The 18,668-nt window shown below is 57.1% G+C and overlaps 1 protein-coding gene across 1 annotated transcript; it reads right to left on the reverse strand.

The window, feature by feature from the left end:
* Nucleotides 1–424: 424 nt before the first annotated feature.
* Nucleotides 425–18,044, reverse strand: MYBPH (myosin binding protein H). The gene is made up of 11 exons (XM_059867854.1): nt 17,498–18,044; nt 17,152–17,286; nt 15,201–15,368; nt 6,055–6,143; nt 4,907–5,102; nt 4,434–4,573; nt 4,131–4,290; nt 3,261–3,397; nt 2,651–2,837; nt 955–996; nt 425–657 (listed from the first exon to the last, which is right to left on the reverse strand). Exons 1-10 carry the CDS (start codon nt 17,817–17,819, stop codon nt 986–988), a joined length of 1,545 nt encoding a protein of 514 aa, XP_059723837.1. The 5' UTR covers nt 17,820–18,044; the 3' UTR covers nt 425–657; nt 955–985.
* Nucleotides 18,045–18,668: the final 624 nt, after the last annotated feature.

The following is an 18,668-nucleotide window of genomic DNA, read 5'->3' on the forward strand; positions in this document are numbered from 1 at the left end:
TGAGCCACCAGTTCACAGGGATGAGTCCTCTCCTCTGGATAAAACATGAACATGTCCTATACCCACCATGGGGAGGTGACAGCTCCTGGCTGGATCATTACCTCTCTGGCATGGATAAAAAAACTGTGCTTCAATAGAGAAGCATTAAGATGCTGCAACATTGATGTGACATTTCTTTTTCCCCAGCCAGAATAATTCCCCTGCTCCAGAAGGAAATCTTTCCACATTCTCTTTCTCCTTGTTGGGTTCCTTCTGGTTCATTAATCTCTCTGTGTGTTTCATAAAGCTGGTCCTTCCTTTCCAAGCTCAAAACTCCTCCTCTACCCTTGGTTGGGTGGGATCCTACGTTGACTCCAACAGCAGCCCTGGCACCTCTCCACATCTCCCCACCAAAGCCAACCCCACTATAAGCAGGACAGAGGCATTTGATGGCTTTTATTAGGACCAAAGCCCCTCAGCTGGGCTTGTTTTATTGTCACAGCTAATGACAGGTTCAGAGAGGGTCATGCCATGGCAGGTTGAGGTGCAGCCCCCAAAGCACTGCCAGGGAAGGGCAGTGCAGCAAGCAGCAGAGACCATGACCAGAGGCACAGCGCCTGCCCCACCACCGCCTGGCACCTGCAGGATCCGCCTGGGAAAAGCAATGAGATCCGAGTCCTGCAAGGGCACCAAGAGAGCCCTGGTCAGGGATGGGTGGGAAACATGTCCCTGAAACTGCTCTAATGCAAGACAAACCCAGCCACATTTACAGCCCTCCCTCCATCTCACCAAGGGACAGGTTTCCCTCAGGTTCATCATCCCACCCCACCCATGCATCTCCAGCCGTGGGAAAAGGAAGACCTGAGCTGGGACTCCATCAGCAGGTGACAAGGGTTAATCCAGGACACTCAGCCCACTCCAGCCCAATGAAGTGTTCCACCTTCCCTCCATCGTGGTGCCCCAACCCAGACCTACCTTGCTCTTTGTCTTGTCCTCCAATCTGTCCTCACTTGGGCACTGTATAGGAGAGCACAGGAGACAAAACCCCCTTGACTCCCCTTGTCTTACTCCCCTTTTGACTCTCAAAAGTGCTGTGTGCTCATCCCAATTTGCAGCACGTGCACATCTCAACCCTGCACACCCCATTCCTGCACACACCTACTCCAAGAATCCCACACTCCACCATCACTGCCTGCTCCTGCCCAGTGTCCCCTGAGGTCCCAGCCTGGGTGACTCCCAGGTGCTCTGTGTCCCCAGCACAATGCCCAGCTCACCCTCCTTGGCCAGCTGGTCTGGTTCCCCAGTGTGGGCAGAGGGGACGGGGAATTCTGCCCCTGTGCCCCACTCAGGTGAGAGCCCACCTGCAGAGCTGCCCCAGCCCTGGGCTTCCAGCACAGGAAGGACTTGGAGCTGCTGGAGCAAGCCCAGAGGAGGCCACGGAGCTGCTCTGAGGCCTGGAGCCCCTCTGGGAGAGCTGGGGGTGTTCCCCTGGAGAAGGGAAGGCTCTGGGGGAGACCTCAAAGCCCCTTCTAGGGCCTAAAGGGTCTCCAGGAGAGCTGGAGAGGGACTTACAAGGCATGGCATGCCAAGGACAAGAGGAATGGCTTCCCACTACCAGAGGGCAGGGATAGATGGGGTATGAGGAAGGAATTGCTCCCTGTGAGGGTGGGGAGGCCCTTGCCCAGGTTACCCAGAGAAGCTGTGACTGCCCCTGGATCCCTGGAAATGTTCAGGGCCAGGTTGGACAGGGCTTGGAGCAATCTGGGATAGTGTAAGGTGTCCCTGCCCTTACACTATCCCAGGGGGTGGGACTGGGTGAGCTTTAAGGCCCCTTCCCACCCAGACCTGTGCTCTGTTGAGAGCCCCTGCTCAGCTGCACTGAGGATGTCCCTGTGGGGCCATGGGACTGGGGCCAGTGGGGTCAGTGCTCCTGGAAAGTCCAGCAGCAGCTCCCACAGAGCTGAGCACTGACCCTGTGCCACGTACCCCATGCCAGACCAACAGCCTTGGGGCTTCCACAGGGACTGGGGTGTGGGGGTTGCCAGATTGGAACCCTGCCTGTGTGAGAAGTGGGGCAGAGTGTGTCTGGGGAGAAGAGTGTGCTTGGAAGCCACAGGAGAGGAAATATAAGTGTTTAAGGACATTGGCCAGTGCAGAAACACACAGAGGGTGTGTGGGCAGTGATCCTCCCATGGGCCGAGCAGGGGCTGTGGGGAGCAACACAGGGCAGGTCTGCTCTGGATGCTCTGCTGAGGCAGGGAAATGTGAGTAGGAAATGTGGGCAGGATGCCAAGACATAAATCAGAGCAGCCCAGATGCAGGGGAGGGGGTTAACATCCGGCCCCCCCCCCCCCCCACCACCACCACCACTCTTGGGACAAGAGCAGGGGCAACCAGTGCTGGGCCAGGCCTCCAGCAGCTCCTCTGGCTCTCCCATTTCTGGTTTCCTCCCCATTTTTTTCCCCATGAATAAGGAAAGGTGATTTCAAGATGCTTCAAGACCATAAACCCAAGCAGCCCAAAGGTGCAGCTCCACAGGGCTGCCCAGTGTCCTTAGACTCCCTTAAAACCAGGATCAACCCAAAACAGGGACAAACCTCAGCACTGGGAAAGTGAGATCTGGAAAAGGCAGGCAAGGGTTCCTGCTCCTCCTTTCCTAAGCCACTCTCACCTTTCACATCCAGTCTGCAGTCTACTGAGGCTTCCCCCAGGGGGTTCACAGCCTTGCAGGTGTAGACACCCCCATCAAAAGGGCCAGGCTTGCGGATTTCCAGGGAGCATACACCCTGATCAATCAGTGCTATGTATTTGGGATCTTCCCGGATCTCCATCTGATTTTTCAACCAGATGATTTTGGGCTGAAAGTTTAAAGCAGGGAGAGAATGAGAAATCTAATTGTCCCCAAAATGCAGCCACCTCTCTCTGCCTTTGCCTTGGCCCTGCCTGAAACTTGTGGACATGGTGGGATTCACAGTCAGAAGTATTTTGAAGATCCAAATCTCCCGCTTGTGAGCCCTAACCACTGCTCCACCCTTCCTCCCCCAGCACAGAGGAAACAGGACATGGCTTGGTTTAAGACCAGTCTCCCATCTCCATGCAAAACCACCCCAAACATGCCCCAGTTTGACTCTGAGGGCACCTTCAGCCCCTTAAAATCACCCAGCCCTATTCCAACAGCACCAACCATCTCCCAGATGGTCTCCCACCTCCAGTCACCTTGCAAAAAACCCCCACCAGGTGTCCCCAGGAGAGGTTCAAGTGTCCCTGGAGGAGGCACTGACCTGGGGGAAACCCCGGACAGAGCAGAAGAGGTGGGTGCTGTAGCCCCGTGTGGTTGTTCGGTCTGTCAGGGGCTGTGTAAACTTTGGAGGCTCCATCATGTCCCGCTGGGGGATCTTCTCTGGCTGGTAAGTGGTTTCTAAGGAAATAATTAATTCTAGCTGAGGCAGGTCTCAGGTTCCCAGGCTGACCAGCACAGGAATTCAGCACAAGGTACCCAAACCCACTTCTGTTCCCTCTTGTAAGAAGCCAGATGTCACCTGGCCTGACCCAAGGACTTGGCCCTCAGCTCAGAGCAGCCCTGTTTCCTCATCCAGTCATGACATGGTAGTGCCCAGGCCCTGCAAGGAACAGATGGGATGCCACCCCACTGTGACACATCCTGTGTGCAGCAGGTCAGACCCAGGGCACACTCTGAATCTCCCACTTCATCCCCAAATCTCATCCACAGAAATAAGAGCTGAGGGAAGCTCTGCAGATGGCAGAGACCCTAGGTCACTGTGTGCTGCCATGGAGCAGGACAGATATAGATGGAAGGAGAGCAGGGCTGGTTGGAGATTTGGCCCTGAGCTGTGGGCACAAAGCCAGGGCTGTTCTGACCCTTCCCAGCTCCTGCTTCCATCTCATTCCAGGGATGGTCCTCTCAGGGGGCTGAGCATGGCACAAGCTTTCCCCAGAGGAGAAATGAGGTGCAGAGAGGGGGCAGGGGACCTCTGGACCTTGGGGGTGCTCAGCTTCACCCTTGCTGGTCTTGTCCTGGGGACCAGCCCAGCAGCATCAACACAATGCCAAGGAAGCCCCACTGGCCCATTGGTCAGGACCACTCTTGGATAGCACCCTCCCCAGCCCTTCAGCCAGGGATGTATCCCCACTTGTCTTCTCAATGTGGGCCACCCCAGAGGCCACAGCAGAGCTGTCGCTGAGCCCACAGATGTTCTCGGAGAACACTCGGAAGGAGTAGGTGTTGCCAATGATGAGGTCGGAGATGGTGCAGCTGGTGCGGGTGCAGCGCTCCAGCACCGTGAACCATTTCTGGAAGGAAAAAAGGAGGAAAGAATACAGCAGTGAGGAAAGACAGGCTGTGACAAGGATGGAGAAGGTGTGGGGTGGGGCAGGGAGTGCAGCAGTCCCTCTCCCATCAGGGCATCACCAGCAGCAGGAGTGCCAAGGCTCACCCCACTCTTCTTGTCTGACTTCTGCACCCTGTAGCCCTTGATCTCAGCGTTCCCATTGTCTGCAGGGGGGGTCCACTCCAGGGCCACATTAAAGCCCCATACATCCACCAGCTTCAGGCTCTGAGGAGGGCCGGGTGGCTCTGCAAACACAAACACCGTCAGGGTGACATCCCAGTTTGCTCCCCCCACATTCTGTACCTTGACCATCCCTTGACCTTGCTTTTAATCTCTTCTCACCCTGGTGCAGCACACAAGGGATGAGGAGCTGCGAGGGGTAAGGCTGGCAGAAACTCTGCGTCTCCAACCAGAGAAGTTCATATGCATGATCCTGTTGAGGATCCCACTGGAACAGGGACTCCAGAGTCCTTTGCCTTGTTGCTGTCAAATCACATCCCACCCAGAACAAGACCTACCCAACTAAGGAGGAGAAAAGAGCTCCAGAGTGATCCTGCAGGGTCCCATCCTCAGCTTACCAACCACCTGAATGTCCAGGGTAGCCTTGTCCTCAGCACCGTTGATGTGCACGGTGAGCTCGTACTTGCCCGAGTCACCGCGCTGGGCCTGGCGGATGTAGAAGATGGTGTCACGGGCTGTGGTGCGGATGTTGATGCGGTTGGTGTCCAGGGGCTGCCCTCCCTTGCTCCAGCTCACCTCGGGCTGGGGCTTTCCCTGCAGCAACAGGCACATCAGGAGCCACTGGGGCATGGTCCCAGCAGGTCCTGCTGGGAAGGACAGGTGGCAGAGCCATCCCACTGTGTCCAGGCAGCAGCAGCCCGAGTGCTGCCTCTCCCATCCAGCAGTCCCTGGGAAAGAAGCTACAGCTGATTCCTGTCAGACTCACTAATGGGAAGCCATCAGGCTCCAGGGATGAGGTGGGAACATGTTGGCTCCCCAAGGTCCTCATGGAGCAAGCCCAGCTGTACTTGCAAGGGCACAGCTGTGCTCTCACAGGGCCCAGGTGCTGAGCCCAGGCTCCAGCTTAGCACCAGAGCTTGAACTCAGCCTACAGGGAAAATTCATGTCTGGAGCATGGCCAGCACAGAGTCCAAACTGTCTGTGAGACATGGCATGGACAAGCCGCTCAGCTCAGGGGCCTCTCACTCCCTCTGCTTGCCCAACATGTTTCAGAGCCAGCTGCCACGTGGAGATGCTCTGGTGATGTCCCAGACATGATGAAAGAGATAGCTGACAACCTCCAGCCTAGCCCACCAGTGTCAGCATTGCTCCACTATCACACAGCCCTGGGCCTGGCCTCCTCCAAAGGCAGCTGGTCCCCTCTAGGGACCCCAGTGCTGTACTGTGGGGTCCCAAGGCACGTGGCTAGATCCTGGCCAGGAGCACTAGCTGAACTGGACTTCTTGGCTGAGACAGCAGCAAAAACAAGTCCATGTCCTGCTGTGTTTGGGTTTGTCCCACTGCAGCATCATCAACAAAGATGTAGCAGGGAAAAAATGGTATCTGGGCAGGAAGGGGAGAGAGATTCCCAGCCCATCACCCACCCTTGGCCCATAAGACACAGCGGCCAGGCCAGGCCAGAGCACAGTTGGACCCGTAAGCTAACCTGCAGGAGCTAATCTGGAGTAAAATGCCCAGTAGATTAAAGCCCAAATCACCCAGGTACCTGAAAGGGGATCATGATGTTCACAGCGTCCCCCACACGCCTGATGTAAGTTTCCCGCAGGTGCCGAGGCATGCGGATCTTTGGGAGCTCTGGGGACGGAATTCTCATTGTGAGACAAGGAACTCCCATTCCTCAGCTGGCTGGCCCTCCCCATTCCCACCCCTGCTTCGCCACCAAGAAAATCCACCCCAACACTGCCAGCTTCCCCCTCTCATCTCCTGGACAGCTCTGCTCCCCTGCAGGGCTGTGCTAGCCTATCCCACTGTCTGTTCCCCAGAGTGACAGCCATCCCTGAGATCCCAGGTCACCAACCCAGGGGCAGCATTCTGATGGAGCATTCGCCCCTCTTCATTACTTCCTGGTCATGGAGACAGCCTGGCCTCAACCAGAAGAGCCACAACACAACTTATATGGCAACAAGGCAGGGAACAGCATCTCCCAGTTGGGAAATATCTCTCCCCCTGACTTTCCAGAGGCTTACAGCCCAACCTTCAGCAAGGACAAGGCTCGACCTCCACCTTCCCTGTGCAGTCCAGGCCTCTGAAACACCAAGGAGGTGCCTGGTCATATAGAGTTGTGACAGCCTAAGGCTCGTGACAAAGGCAAACATCCCCAAGGAAACATAACAAAGAAAAGCAAAATGCCCACTGGAGAATGCTCATGGAGCGTGTCCCCTTCCCAGGGCAGGACAGAAGCTGAACAACTGCTGCTCAGTGACAGCCAGGGATCCCTCTGGAGCTCCTCGAAAAGAGCTGGGAGTCTCTGCTTGGGTTGAATGTGCACAAGCTGAACCCTAGGGAGGGGGCCTGGCCAGAATAAACCAGACCTGAGCCAAACAGCTGTGAGGGTTGGGGAGAGCAGGAACAGGCCCTCCCTGACAGCTGAGACCATCCCTACTCTGCTCGTGCTGCCATTTCTGCAGGGATCCATCCCCGTGCTGCCACTTGGGCTCATCAGTCTCAGCAGGGCAGGGAAACCTGACCTCAAGGAGGAATGTTAATTCATGGATGTTTTCCCCAGCTCCCCAATACTTCTCTCAGAGGGACTGGGCTGGCCAAGGTCAGTTGCCACAGTGACAAAGTGCCATGATGGGAAGACCTTTTTTCCTGCCTTTGTTCCCTGCAAAATGTGACTCCCATACTGATCCTTCATTTGGTTTCTCCTTGTCTCTCTCCACCTCCCAAGCCCACTCATCCCACCTGTTGTTAAGCTCCGGGCTGTCCCATTGCTGCTATTTAAAATCCCCTGGGGTACTATAAATGAACTGGTGAGATGGACAAAATGCAGGTGGAGAGAAAATGTGAAGGCCAGGAGGCAATAGATGGGAAGGTTTCGGGAAGGTTTCGGGAAGGTTTCGGGAAGGTTTCGGGAAGGGCAGGGGAGGGGAGGGGAGGGGAGGGGAGGGGAGGGGAGGGGAGGGGAGGGGAGGGGAGGGGAGGGGAGGGGAGGGGAGGGAAGGTTCGGGAAGGGAAGGTTCGGGAAGGGAAGGGAAGGTTCGGGAAGGGAAGGCTCGGGAAGGGAAGGTTCGGGAAGGGAAGGGAAGGTTCGGGAAGGGAAGGTTCGGGAAGGGAAGGGAAGGGAAGGTTCGGGAAGGGAAGGGAAGGTTCGGGAAGGGAAGGTTCGGGAAGGGAAGGTTCGGGAAGGGAAGGTTCGGGAAGGGAAGGTTCGGGAAGGGAAGGGAAGGGAAGGGAAGGGAAGGGAAGGGAAGGGAAGGGAAGGGAAGGGAAGGGAAGGGAAGGGAAGGGAAGGGAAGGGAAGGGAAGGGAAGGGAAGGGAAGGGAAGGGAAGGGAAGGGAAGGGAAGGGAAGGGAAGGGAAGGGAAGGGAAGGGAAGGGAAGGGAAGGGAAGGGAAGGGAAGGGAAGGGAAGGGAAGGGAAGGGAAGGGAAGGGAAGGGAAGGGAAGGGAAGGGAAGGGAAGGGAAGGGAAGGGAAGGGAAGGGAAGGGAAGGGAAGGGAAGGGAAGGGAAGGGAAGGGAAGGGAAGGTTCGGGAAGGGAAGGGAAGGTTCGGGAAGGGAAGGGAAGGGAAGGGAAGGGAAGGTTCGGGAAGGGAAGGGTCGAGAAGGGAAGGGAAGGTTCGGGAAGGGAAGGGAAGGTTCGGGAAGGGAAGGTTCGGGAAGGGAAGGTTCGGGAAGGTTCGGGAAGGGAAGGTTCGGGAAGGGAAGGGAAGGGAAGGTTCGGGAAGGGAAGGGAAGGTTCGGGAAGGGAAGGGAAGGGAAGGTTCGGGAAGGGAAGGGAAGGGAAGGTTCGGGAAGGGAAGGGAAGGGAAGGTTCGGGAAGGGAAGGTTCGGGAAGGGAAGGTTCGGGAAGGGAAGGGAAGGGAAGGGAAGGGAAGGGAAGGGAAGGGAAGGGAAGGGAAGGGAAGGGAAGGGAAGGGAAGGGAAGGGAAGGGAAGGGAAGGGAAGGGAAGGGAAGGGAAGGGAAGGGAAGGGAAGGGAAGGGAAGGGAAGGGAAGGGAAGGGAAGGGAAGGGAAGGGAAGGGAAGGGAAGGGAAGGGAAGGGAAGGGAAGGGAAGGGAAGGGAAGGGAAGGGAAGGGAAGGGAAGGGAAGGGAAGGGAAGGGAAGGGAAGGGAAGGGAAGGGAAGGGAAGGGAAGGGAAGGGAAGGGAAGGGAAGGGAAGGGAAGGGAAGGGAAGGGAAGGGAAGGGAAGGGAAGGGAAGGGAAGGGAAGGGAAGGGAAGGGAAGGGAAGGGAAGGGAAGGGAAGGTTCGGGAAGGGAAGGGAAGGTTCGGGAAGGGAAGGGAAGGTTCGGGAAGGGAAGGTTCGGGAAGGGAAGGTTCGGGAAGGGAAGGTTCGGGAAGGGAAGGTTCGGGAAGGGAAGGGAAGGTTCGGGAAGGGAAGGGAAGGTTCGGGAAGGGAAGGGAAGGGAAGGGAAGGGAAGGGAAGGGAAGGGAAGGGAAGGGAAGGGAAGGGAAGGGAAGGGAAGGGAAGGGAAGGGAAGGGAAGGGAAGGGAAGGGAAGGGAAGGGAAGGGAAGGGAAGGGAAGGGAAGGGAAGGGAAGGGAAGGGAAGGGAAGGGAAGGGAAGGGAAGGGAAGGGAAGGGAAGGGAAGGGAAGGGAAGGGAAGGGAAGGGAAGGGAAGGGAAGGGAAGGGAAGGGAAGGGAAGGGAAGGGAAGGGAAGGGAAGGGAAGGGAAGGGAAGGGAAGGGAAGGGAAGGGAAGGGAAGGGAAGGGAAGGGAAGGGAAGGTTCGGGAAGGGAAGGGAAGGTTCGGGAAGGGAAGGGAAGGGAAGGGAAGGTTCGGGAAGGGAAGGTTCGGGAAGGGAAGGTTCGGGAAGGGAAGGGAAGGGAAGGGAAGGGAAGGGAAGGGAAGGGAAGGGAAGGGAAGGGAAGGGAAGGGAAGGGAAGGGAAGGGAAGGGAAGGGAAGGGAAGGGAAGGGAAGGGAAGGGAAGGGAAGGGAAGGGAAGGGAAGGGAAGGGAAGGGAAGGGAAGGGAAGGGAAGGGAAGGGAAGGGAAGGGAAGGGAAGGGAAGGGAAGGGAAGGGAAGGGAAGGTTCGGGAAGGGAAGGTTCGGGAAGGGAAGGGAAGGTTCGGGAAGGTTCGGGAAGGTTCGGGAAGGGAAGGGAAGGGAAGGGAAGGGAAGGGAAGGGAAGGGAAGGGAAGGGAAGGGAAGGGAAGGGAAGGGAAGGGAAGGGAAGGGAAGGGAAGGGAAGGGAAGGGAAGGGAAGGGAAGGGAAGGGAAGGGAAGGGAAGGGAAGGGAAGGGAAGGGAAGGGAAGGGAAGGGAAGGGAAGGGAAGGGAAGGGAAGGGAAGGGAAGGGAAGGGAAGGGAAGGGAAGGGAAGGGAAGGGAAGGGAAGGGAAGGGAAGGGAAGGGAAGGGAAGGGAAGGGAAGGGAAGGTTCGGGAAGGGAAGGGAAGGTTCGGGAAGGGAAGGGAAGGGAAGGGAAGGGAAGGTTCGGGAAGGTTCGGGAAGGGAAGGGAAGGGAAGGGAAGGGAAGGGAAGGGAAGGGAAGGGAAGGGAAGGGAAGGGAAGGGAAGGGAAGGGAAGGGAAGGGAAGGGAAGGGAAGGGAAGGGAAGGGAAGGGAAGGGAAGGGAAGGGAAGGGAAGGGAAGGGAAGGGAAGGGAAGGGAAGGGAAGGGAAGGGAAGGGAAGGGAAGGGAAGGGAAGGGAAGGGAAGGGAAGGGAAGGGAAGGGAAGGGAAGGGAAGGGAAGGGAAGGGAAGGGAAGGGAAGGGAAGGGAAGGGAAGGGAAGGGAAGGGAAGGGAAGGGAAGGGAAGGGAAGGGAAGGGAAGGGAAGGGAAGGGAAGGGAAGGGAAGGGAAGGGAAGGGAAGGGAAGGGAAGGGAAGGGAAGGGAAGGGAAGGGAAGGGAAGGTTCGGGAAGGGAAGGGAAGGTTCGGGAAGGGAAGGGAAGGGAAGGGAAGGGAAGGGAAGGGAAGGGAAGGGAAGGGAAGGGAAGGGAAGGGAAGGGAAGGGAAGGGAAGGGAAGGGAAGGGAAGGGAAGGGAAGGGAAGGGAAGGGAAGGGAAGGGAAGGGAAGGGAAGGGAAGGGAAGGGAAGGGAAGGGAAGGGAAGGGAAGGGAAGGGAAGGGAAGGGAAGGGAAGGGAAGGGAAGGGAAGGGAAGGTTCGGGAAGGGAAGGTTCGGGAAGGGAAGGTTCGGGAAGGGAAGGTTCGGGAAGGGAAGGTTCGGGAAGGGAAGGTTCGGGAAGGTTCGGGAAGGGAAGGGAAGGTTCGGGAAGGGAAGGGAAGGTTCGGGAAGGTTCGGGAAGGTTCGGGAAGGTTCGGGAAGGGAAGGGAAGGTTCGGGAAGGGAAGGGAAGGTTCGGGAAGGGAAGGGAAGGGAAGGGAAGGGAAGGGAAGGGAAGGGAAGGGAAGGGAAGGGAAGGGAAGGGAAGGGAAGGGAAGGGAAGGGAAGGGAAGGGAAGGGAAGGGAAGGGAAGGGAAGGGAAGGGAAGGGAAGGGAAGGGAAGGGAAGGGAAGGGAAGGGAAGGGAAGGGAAGGGAAGGGAAGGGAAGGGAAGGGAAGGGAAGGGAAGGGAAGGGAAGGGAAGGGAAGGGAAGGGAAGGGAAGGGAAGGGAAGGGAAGGGAAGGGAAGGGAAGGGAAGGGAAGGGAAGGGAAGGGAAGGGAAGGGAAGGGAAGGGAAGGGAAGGGAAGGGAAGGGAAGGGAAGGGAAGGGAAGGGAAGGGAAGGGAAGGGAAGGGAAGGGAAGGGAAGGGAAGGGAAGGGAAGGGAAGGGAAGGTTCGGGAAGGGAAGGGAAGGTTCGGGAAGGGAAGGGAAGGTTCGGGAAGGGAAGGTTCGGGAAGGGAAGGTTCGGGAAGGGAAGGTTCGGGAAGGTTCGGGAAGGGAAGGGAAGGTTCGGGAAGGTTCGGGAAGGTTCGGGAAGGTTCGGGAAGGTTCGGGAAGGTTCGGGAAGGGAAGGGAAGGGAAGGGAAGGGAAGGGAAGGGAAGGGAAGGGAAGGGAAGGGAAGGGAAGGGAAGGGAAGGGAAGGGAAGGGAAGGGAAGGGAAGGGAAGGGAAGGGAAGGGAAGGGAAGGGAAGGGAAGGGAAGGGAAGGGAAGGGAAGGGAAGGGAAGGGAAGGGAAGGGAAGGTTCGGGAAGGGAAGGTTCGGGAAGGGAAGGTTCGGGAAGGGAAGGTTCGGGAAGGTTCGGGAAGGGAAGGTTCGGGAAGGGAAGGGAAGGGAAGGGAAGGGAAGGGAAGGGAAGGGAAGGGAAGGGAAGGGAAGGGGAAGGGAAGGGAAGGGAAGGGAAGGGAAGGGAAGGGAAGGGAAGGGAAGGGAAGGGAAGGGAAGGGAAGGGAAGGGAAGGGAAGGGAAGGGAAGGGAAGGGAAGGGAAGGGAAGGGAAGGGAAGGGAAGGGAAGGGAAGGGAAGGGAAGGGAAGGGAAGGGAAGGGAAGGGAAGGGAAGGGAAGGGAAGGGAAGGGAAGGGAAGGGAAGGGAAGGGAAGGGAAGGGAAGGGAAGGGAAGGGAAGGGAAGGGAAGGGAAGGGAAGGGAAGGGAAGGGAAGGGAAGGGAAGGGAAGGGAAGGTTCGGGAAGGGAAGGGAAGGTTCGGGAAGGGAAGGGAAGGGAAGGGAAGGGAAGGTTCGGGAAGGGAAGGGAAGGGAAGGGAAGGGAAGGGAAGGGAAGGGAAGGGAAGGGAAGGGAAGGGAAGGGAAGGGAAGGGAAGGGAAGGGAAGGGAAGGGAAGGGAAGGGAAGGGAAGGGAAGGGAAGGGAAGGGAAGGGAAGGGAAGGGAAGGGAAGGGAAGGGAAGGGAAGGGAAGGGAAGGGAAGGGAAGGGAAGGGAAGGGAAGGTTCGGGAAGGGAAGGGAAGGGAAGGGAAGGGAAGGGAAGGGAAGGAAGGGAAGGGAAGGGAAGGGAAGGGAAGGGAAGGGAAGGGAAGGGAAGGGAAGGGAAGGGAAGGGAAGGGAAGGGAAGGGAAGGGAAGGGAAGGGAAGGGAAGGGAAGGGAAGGGAAGGGAAGGGAAGGGAAGGGAAGGGAAGGGAAGGGAAGGGAAGGGAAGGGAAGGGAAGGGAAGGGAAGGGAAGGGAAGGGAAGGGAAGGGAAGGGAAGGGAAGGGAAGGGAAGGGAAGGGAAGGGAAGGGAAGGGAAGGGAAGGGAAGGGAAGGGAAGGGAAGGGAAGGGAAGGGAAGGGAAGGGAAGGGAAGGGAAGGGAAGGGAAGGGAAGGGAAGGGAAGGGAAGGGAAGGGAAGGGAAGGGAAGGGAAGGGAAGGGAAGGGAAGGGAAGGGAAGGGAAGGGAAGGGAAGGGAAGGGAAGGGAAGGAAGGGAAGGGAAGGGAAGGGAAGGGAAGGGAAGGGAAGGGAAGGGAAGGGAAGGGAAGGGAAGGTTCGGGAAGGGAAGGTTCGGGAAGGGAAGGTTCGGGAAGGGAAGGTTCGGGAAGGGAAGGTTCGGGAAGGTTCGGGAAGGGAAGGGAAGGTTCGGGAAGGTTCGGGAAGGGAAGGGAAGGTTCGGGAAGGGAAGGGAAGGGAAGGGAAGGGAAGGGAAGGGAAGGGAAGGGAAGGGAAGGGAAGGGAAGGGAAGGGAAGGGAAGGGAAGGGAAGGGAAGGGAAGGGAAGGGAAGGGAAGGGAAGGGAAGGGAAGGGAAGGGAAGGGAAGGGAAGGGAAGGGAAGGGAAGGGAAGGGAAGGGAAGGGAAGGGAAGGGAAGGGAAGGGAAGGGAAGGGAAGGGAAGGGAAGGGAAGGGAAGGGAAGGGAAGGGAAGGTTCGGGAAGGGAAGGGAAGGTTCGGGAAGGGAAGGGAAGGGAAGGGAAGGTTCGGGAAGGGAAGGGAAGGTTCGGGAAGGGAAGGGAAGGGAAGGTTCGGGAAGGGAAGGTTCGGGAAGGGAAGGGAAGGGAAGGGAAGGTTCGGGAAGGGAAGGTTCGGGAAGGGAAGGGAAGGTTCGGGAAGGTTCGGGAAGGGAAGGTTCGGGAAGGGAAGGTTCGGGAAGGGAAGGGAAGGGAAGGTTCGGGAAGGGAAGGGAAGGGAAGGGAAGGGAAGGGAAGGGAAGGGAAGGGAAGGGAAGGTTCGGGAAGGTTCGGGAAGGTTCGGGAAGGTTCGGGAAGGGAAGGGAAGGGAAGGGAAAGGGAAGGGAAGGAAGGGAAGGGAAGGGAAGGGAAGGGAAGGGAAGGGAAGGGAAGGGAAGGGAAGGGAAGGGAAGGGAAGGGAAGGGAAGGGAAGGGAAGGGAAGGGAAGGGAAGGGAAGGGAAGGGAAGGGAAGGGAAGGGAAGGGAAGGGAGAAGGGAAGGGAAGGGAAGGGAAGGGAAGGGAAGGGAAGGGAAGGGAAGGGAAGGGAAGGGAAGGGAAGGGAAGGAAGGGAAGGGAAGGAAGGGAAGGGAAGGGAAGGGAAGGGAAGGAAGGGAAGGGAAGGGAAGGGAAGGGAAGGGAAGGTTCGGGAAGGGAAGGAAGGGAAGGTTCGGGAAGGGAAGGAAGGGAAGGGAAGGGAAGGGAAGGGAGAAGGGAAGGGAAGGGAAGGGAGGAAGGGAAGGGAAGGGAAGGGAAGGGATGGGAAGGGAAGGGAAGGGAAGGGAAGGGAAGGGAAGGGAAGGGAAGGGAAGGGAAGGGAAGGGAAGGGAAGGGAAGGGAAGGGAAGGGAAGGGAAGGGAAGGGAAGGGAAGGGAAGGGAAGGGAAGGGAAGGAAGGGAAGGGAAGGGAAGGGAAGGAAGGGGAAGGGAAGGGAAGGAAGGGAAGGGAAGGGAAGGGAAGGGAAGGGAAGGGAAGGGAAGGGAAGGAAGGGAAGGGAAGGAAGGGAAGGGAAGGGAAGGGAAGGGAAGGGAGGGAAGGGAAGGAAGGGAAGGGAAGGGAAGGAAGGGAAGGGAAGGGAAGGGGAAAGAAAGACCCAGTAGATCAAGTTGTGTGGGGGTCTCTCAGCTCTTTGAGTTTTACACCTGTACATGTGCCTGGACAAAGCTCAGGTAGCAGGTACAGGGTATGGAAAGCATGAGCTGTACATTGACCATCTCATGCCAGTCCCTCACACCCTCGTTTTCCCAGTCCTATGAGGTCTGGTGGGATGGTTTTGAGATCAGAGGTGAGCAGGCGCAGCCACCACCCCAAAGCCAAATTCACCTCCTCCAAGCACACTGAGAAGATGGACCCTGCAGGACCCTTTCCATGGGCTGATAGTTTTCTCCAGGCCTTTTCCTATGAAAAGCTGGTGGTTCCTGGAATAACTTTATTTAGTATTACTATTTTTAAGCAGCTGAAAAATCTGATGTGCTGAATAACAAGAAAACCTGAGCAATAATAATTTCTTCTAGAGGGAAAATGACTCTGTATTTGCTGTTTGCTGAGTGCAAACAGGCCATGCCCTCCTGCATCAGGCTCTGCACATTGCAGCACCCCGAGAGGAATGTGAGTCTTGCTAAGCATGGGAGCAACTCATTCATTAGCGAGTTCAGCATGAATAAAGTTCCCATGCTCCAGACAACCAGCTCTTGACTTCCTGAGCTAAATAAACAAAGCTGTCCAATGTGTGCCGTGGCATATTCAGGATATGACACTGCCAAGGGGAGGAGACGTGCTCAAGGGAGGTGGATTCTGAGTTCTTGCCATTAAATGGGAAAATGTGGCTCTGCCTTTTGAGTCCTTCACCCCCAAAATTTCAACATCAGCAAGATTGGAGAGGTCAGGAAACTTCTGCCAAGGGAATTGGACACAGTCACTGAGAATAACATCTGTCACTGCAGGGATGGAGAGAGTTTTCACTCAGAAATTCTGCCCTCAGGAGCAGTACTCACGGAGGATCTCCCTGATGAGCACGGGCTGCTCCAGGGTGGCCGGGACGCTGGTTCCGCTGGCACTGACAGCCACCACCCGCACATGGATCTTGTCCCCAGAGCTGAGGTCTGGGACTGTGCAGCGGGTGGAAAGAAAAGGCTCCTGGTTCACAGCTTTCCAGTCTGAACCTGCAACAGACCCAGCACAGCACTTTGGATGTGCCGTGGATAGACAGACACACCCTGAGCAGCAGGATCAAGGCCCAGAAGGTGAGAAGCAGAGGCAATGAATCCTTTCCTTGGAAATGGGGAAGGATTTGGGGCACCAGCAGAAAAAGGAACTTTGGCAGGGAGGTTGGCCACCACTGCCAAGGAGTGTGGGGTATGAAGTGCTGGCAGGAGCTCAGCACTGGAGCACAAGGACATTTGCAAGCAAGAAAAGGCATCGGGCCAGCAAACACGTCCCTGCTGACCAGGTGCATTTCTGAAATGAAAGACCCTTGGAGCTCCCTGCCAGCCACTCTGCTCCTGTCACTGCCCCAGGACAACACTGGGGCTCACCATGGCCTCCACAAACCCCTCCACACTGAGCAAGGTCTGCTCAGGACCTGCCCCTGGTCGGATGGACCTCTCCAAGTGTTCTTCCTGCTTGTAAGGGATGTCTCAAACTCAACCCAGAGCCCAGCCCTCCCCCAGCCCCAGCTAACCTGGCTTTGCCATGTGCCAAATCTCTCAAGATGTTTCTCACTTAGAAAATAAACTGTGCCAGTCCCCCAGAGAGTGAGTGTCCCAGGTGGGCAATGAGAGTGACCCATATATGCCAGGGTGTGCCAAGCCCCCATGTTAGGGGCTTCTTCAGAACAAGAAGGTTTTCTTGTCATTGCCACTGGAGCAGCCAAATCCCATCAGATCCTCTTTCCCTTCACCACTGGCATAGCCCAAATCAGCCCTCACTCAAATCTCACCATATTTTAGCCAACCAGAGTCTTGTACGAGCCCAAATACACCAGTCCCATGGCCCCTGGGTGATGACAGAGGGACTGGAGTTCTCCTGTCCTGCAGCAGACCCCGAGCAAGCCAGGAGAGCATCCAGATTGGGCCCTTTGGATGGTTGTTAGACAGATCCCTCCAGGAATGGCTGCATCTTTCCTTGTCCCATGCAAGGACCTTTTCACGCATCCTACCCAGTCGTGGTAACCCCTCCACCCACAGCTCAACCATGGAAGCCTCCCATAGCCAAGAATGTGTCCATCATGTGTGCCACAAGCTAAACAGCTGAGGATCAAATTCCCTGAGGTCCATGGGCCACCTGGGTCTCCCAGACCACTCCAGCCCAGCCTCCCTTTGCAGATCCCCCCAGCCACAAAGACCCTTCACTCTCACCCCAAAGCCCAGCAGGGCTTCAAGAGAGTGCCTAAAACACAAATCTTATCCACTCACCTCGTTCCACCTCCCAGCAATACAATTGGAGAACCATGGACAATTGCTGAACAACTCCTGTCACCTCCCAGCCCACCTCCATCCACCAGGGTCACCCTCCTTCCAGACATAATCAAGTCTGCTGATACATGCCCAGGACCCTTCCCTTCCTGATCCTCCCATTTTATCCCCATTCCTTCCATGCTTCATTTTGGGCATACATGGGAGGGTTGAACTTTTTCCTCCTGTTTTCTTGAAATACCATCCCAGCCCCGGGTCTCTGCAGCTCTGGAGTTCATCAGAGACTATCCCCAGAGGGTGTGTTGGTCTCTACTCCTCCCTAGAGCTGGACATAGCCATGACTCCAAATCTGTCTGAAGGCAATGGGATTCCCTGCTCCTTCATGGAAAAGAAATAACCATTCAAAATGGATCCATTTGGGCAAAGAAAGGGAATTGTTGCTGGAAGAAATGCTCTGCCGGGATCCATCCAGCTCCATCCACAACCATGCACCACCTCTTCATGCTTGTGAGGCAGGAAAGACCAAACCTACTTCCATCTTTGCAGATCTCCACCACATATCCATCCAGGCCTGCTCGGCCCATCTGCTCCGGGGCTTTCCAGGTCAGCGTGAATGAGTTTTCACTCACTTCTTCCACAGCCAAGGACAAGGGGCAGCTGGGTGGCTCTGTAACAAACCCACAGTGGTGACAGCAGGGCTCGAGTACCAGGGCTCTTGGCACTCAACCTCCAGGTCTGTCTTCAGTCCATCTAATCCCCAGCCCTATCCCACTGCAAAAATATCCTTGATGACTTCATCTCCCCATCCCTTCTCCCTGGCATATGCCCCCTCCAAGCCTTGCTTATGTCCCCTCCGCACTCCAGTGTTCCCCACTCACCTTCATTTGGTTTCTCCAGTTTAGGTTCAGGGTCTGGGGGTTCAGCTGGGGGAGCTGAGGAACCTTCTGCAGGCACTGGAGTCGCTTCTGCTCCAGCTTCCGTGGGGATGGGAGCAGATTCATCTGTGGGGGCTGGGGGCTGCTCCGGGGGATGCTCAGGGGCTGGGGGCTCTTCAGTAGTTGCTGCTGGGGCTGGGGCTGCTTCTTCCTTTGGAGCTGCTCCTTCCTTTGGGGCTGCTCCTTCCTTCAGGGCTGGCGCTGACTTTTTCTTGGCCACTGCTGGTGCTGATTTTTTGGCTGGCGGTGCAGTTTTGCCAGTCATCGCTGCAAAATGTAGGGGCTGGGCAAGGGGATGTCCTGGGGTCTCTGCTCCGGGGTGTCTGCTCTGTTTTGGGGTTCCTGCTCCAGACAAAAGATCTCTCCTCCAGATCTGGGGTCTGGACTCTGAGGTTGTGGGGTCTCAGCTCAGGACCAGGTGTCTCCACTCTGGACCAATGGTCTCTGCTCTCAGGACGGCAGTGCTGGGAGAGGGGAACCACGTCACTGAGCCAGAACAGGGGCTGGGTGACTTTTATAGGCTTTGGCTGGCACTTGTCACGTCCCTGCAAACCAATCTGCCTGCACAGGCGGGACTGCCAGGAATAGCCACCCGGGACCTGCACATTCAGCAGCCCCAGCTGCCCCCTCCTATGGGATGGCAGCACATGGGCCCGGCCCCCCCCAGCGGCCCCCTTGGGCTCACTCACGACCAGGAAGGGCAGGGCCAGGTCACCTTTCTTTAGGGACATGGCTCCTGTCCCCAGCATCAGCACCCCTCTGGCTAAGGGCTTCCCCACCCCCACTGCCACCTCCTCAGCCACCCACTGCCTCCCAGGCCCCATAGACTCTCCCTGGATCCCCTCAGCCCCTTTGCCTTCCTTAGCCCCTGCATTAACATCAGAACCACCCCCCCACCAAGCCCTCCCTGCTAATCCCGCATTGACCTCCCACCAACCCACCTGCTCCCCCTCAGATCCTCACACAGTCCCTGTAACCCCAGACCCCTCTGGTTCCTCTGTCATTCTTCAGCCTCATCCCCAATCCCACTGGGCTGGAAGAGGCTGGAAGACAACCTTTGTGTCACCTGGACCAACCCAGCTGCTCATATCCCTAACCCACATTTCTGGGGAAG

Source organism: Haemorhous mexicanus, chromosome 25 (genome assembly GCF_027477595.1).
Source record: "Haemorhous mexicanus isolate bHaeMex1 chromosome 25, bHaeMex1.pri, whole genome shotgun sequence".
Classification (NCBI taxonomy): Eukaryota; Metazoa; Chordata; class Aves; order Passeriformes; family Fringillidae; genus Haemorhous; species Haemorhous mexicanus.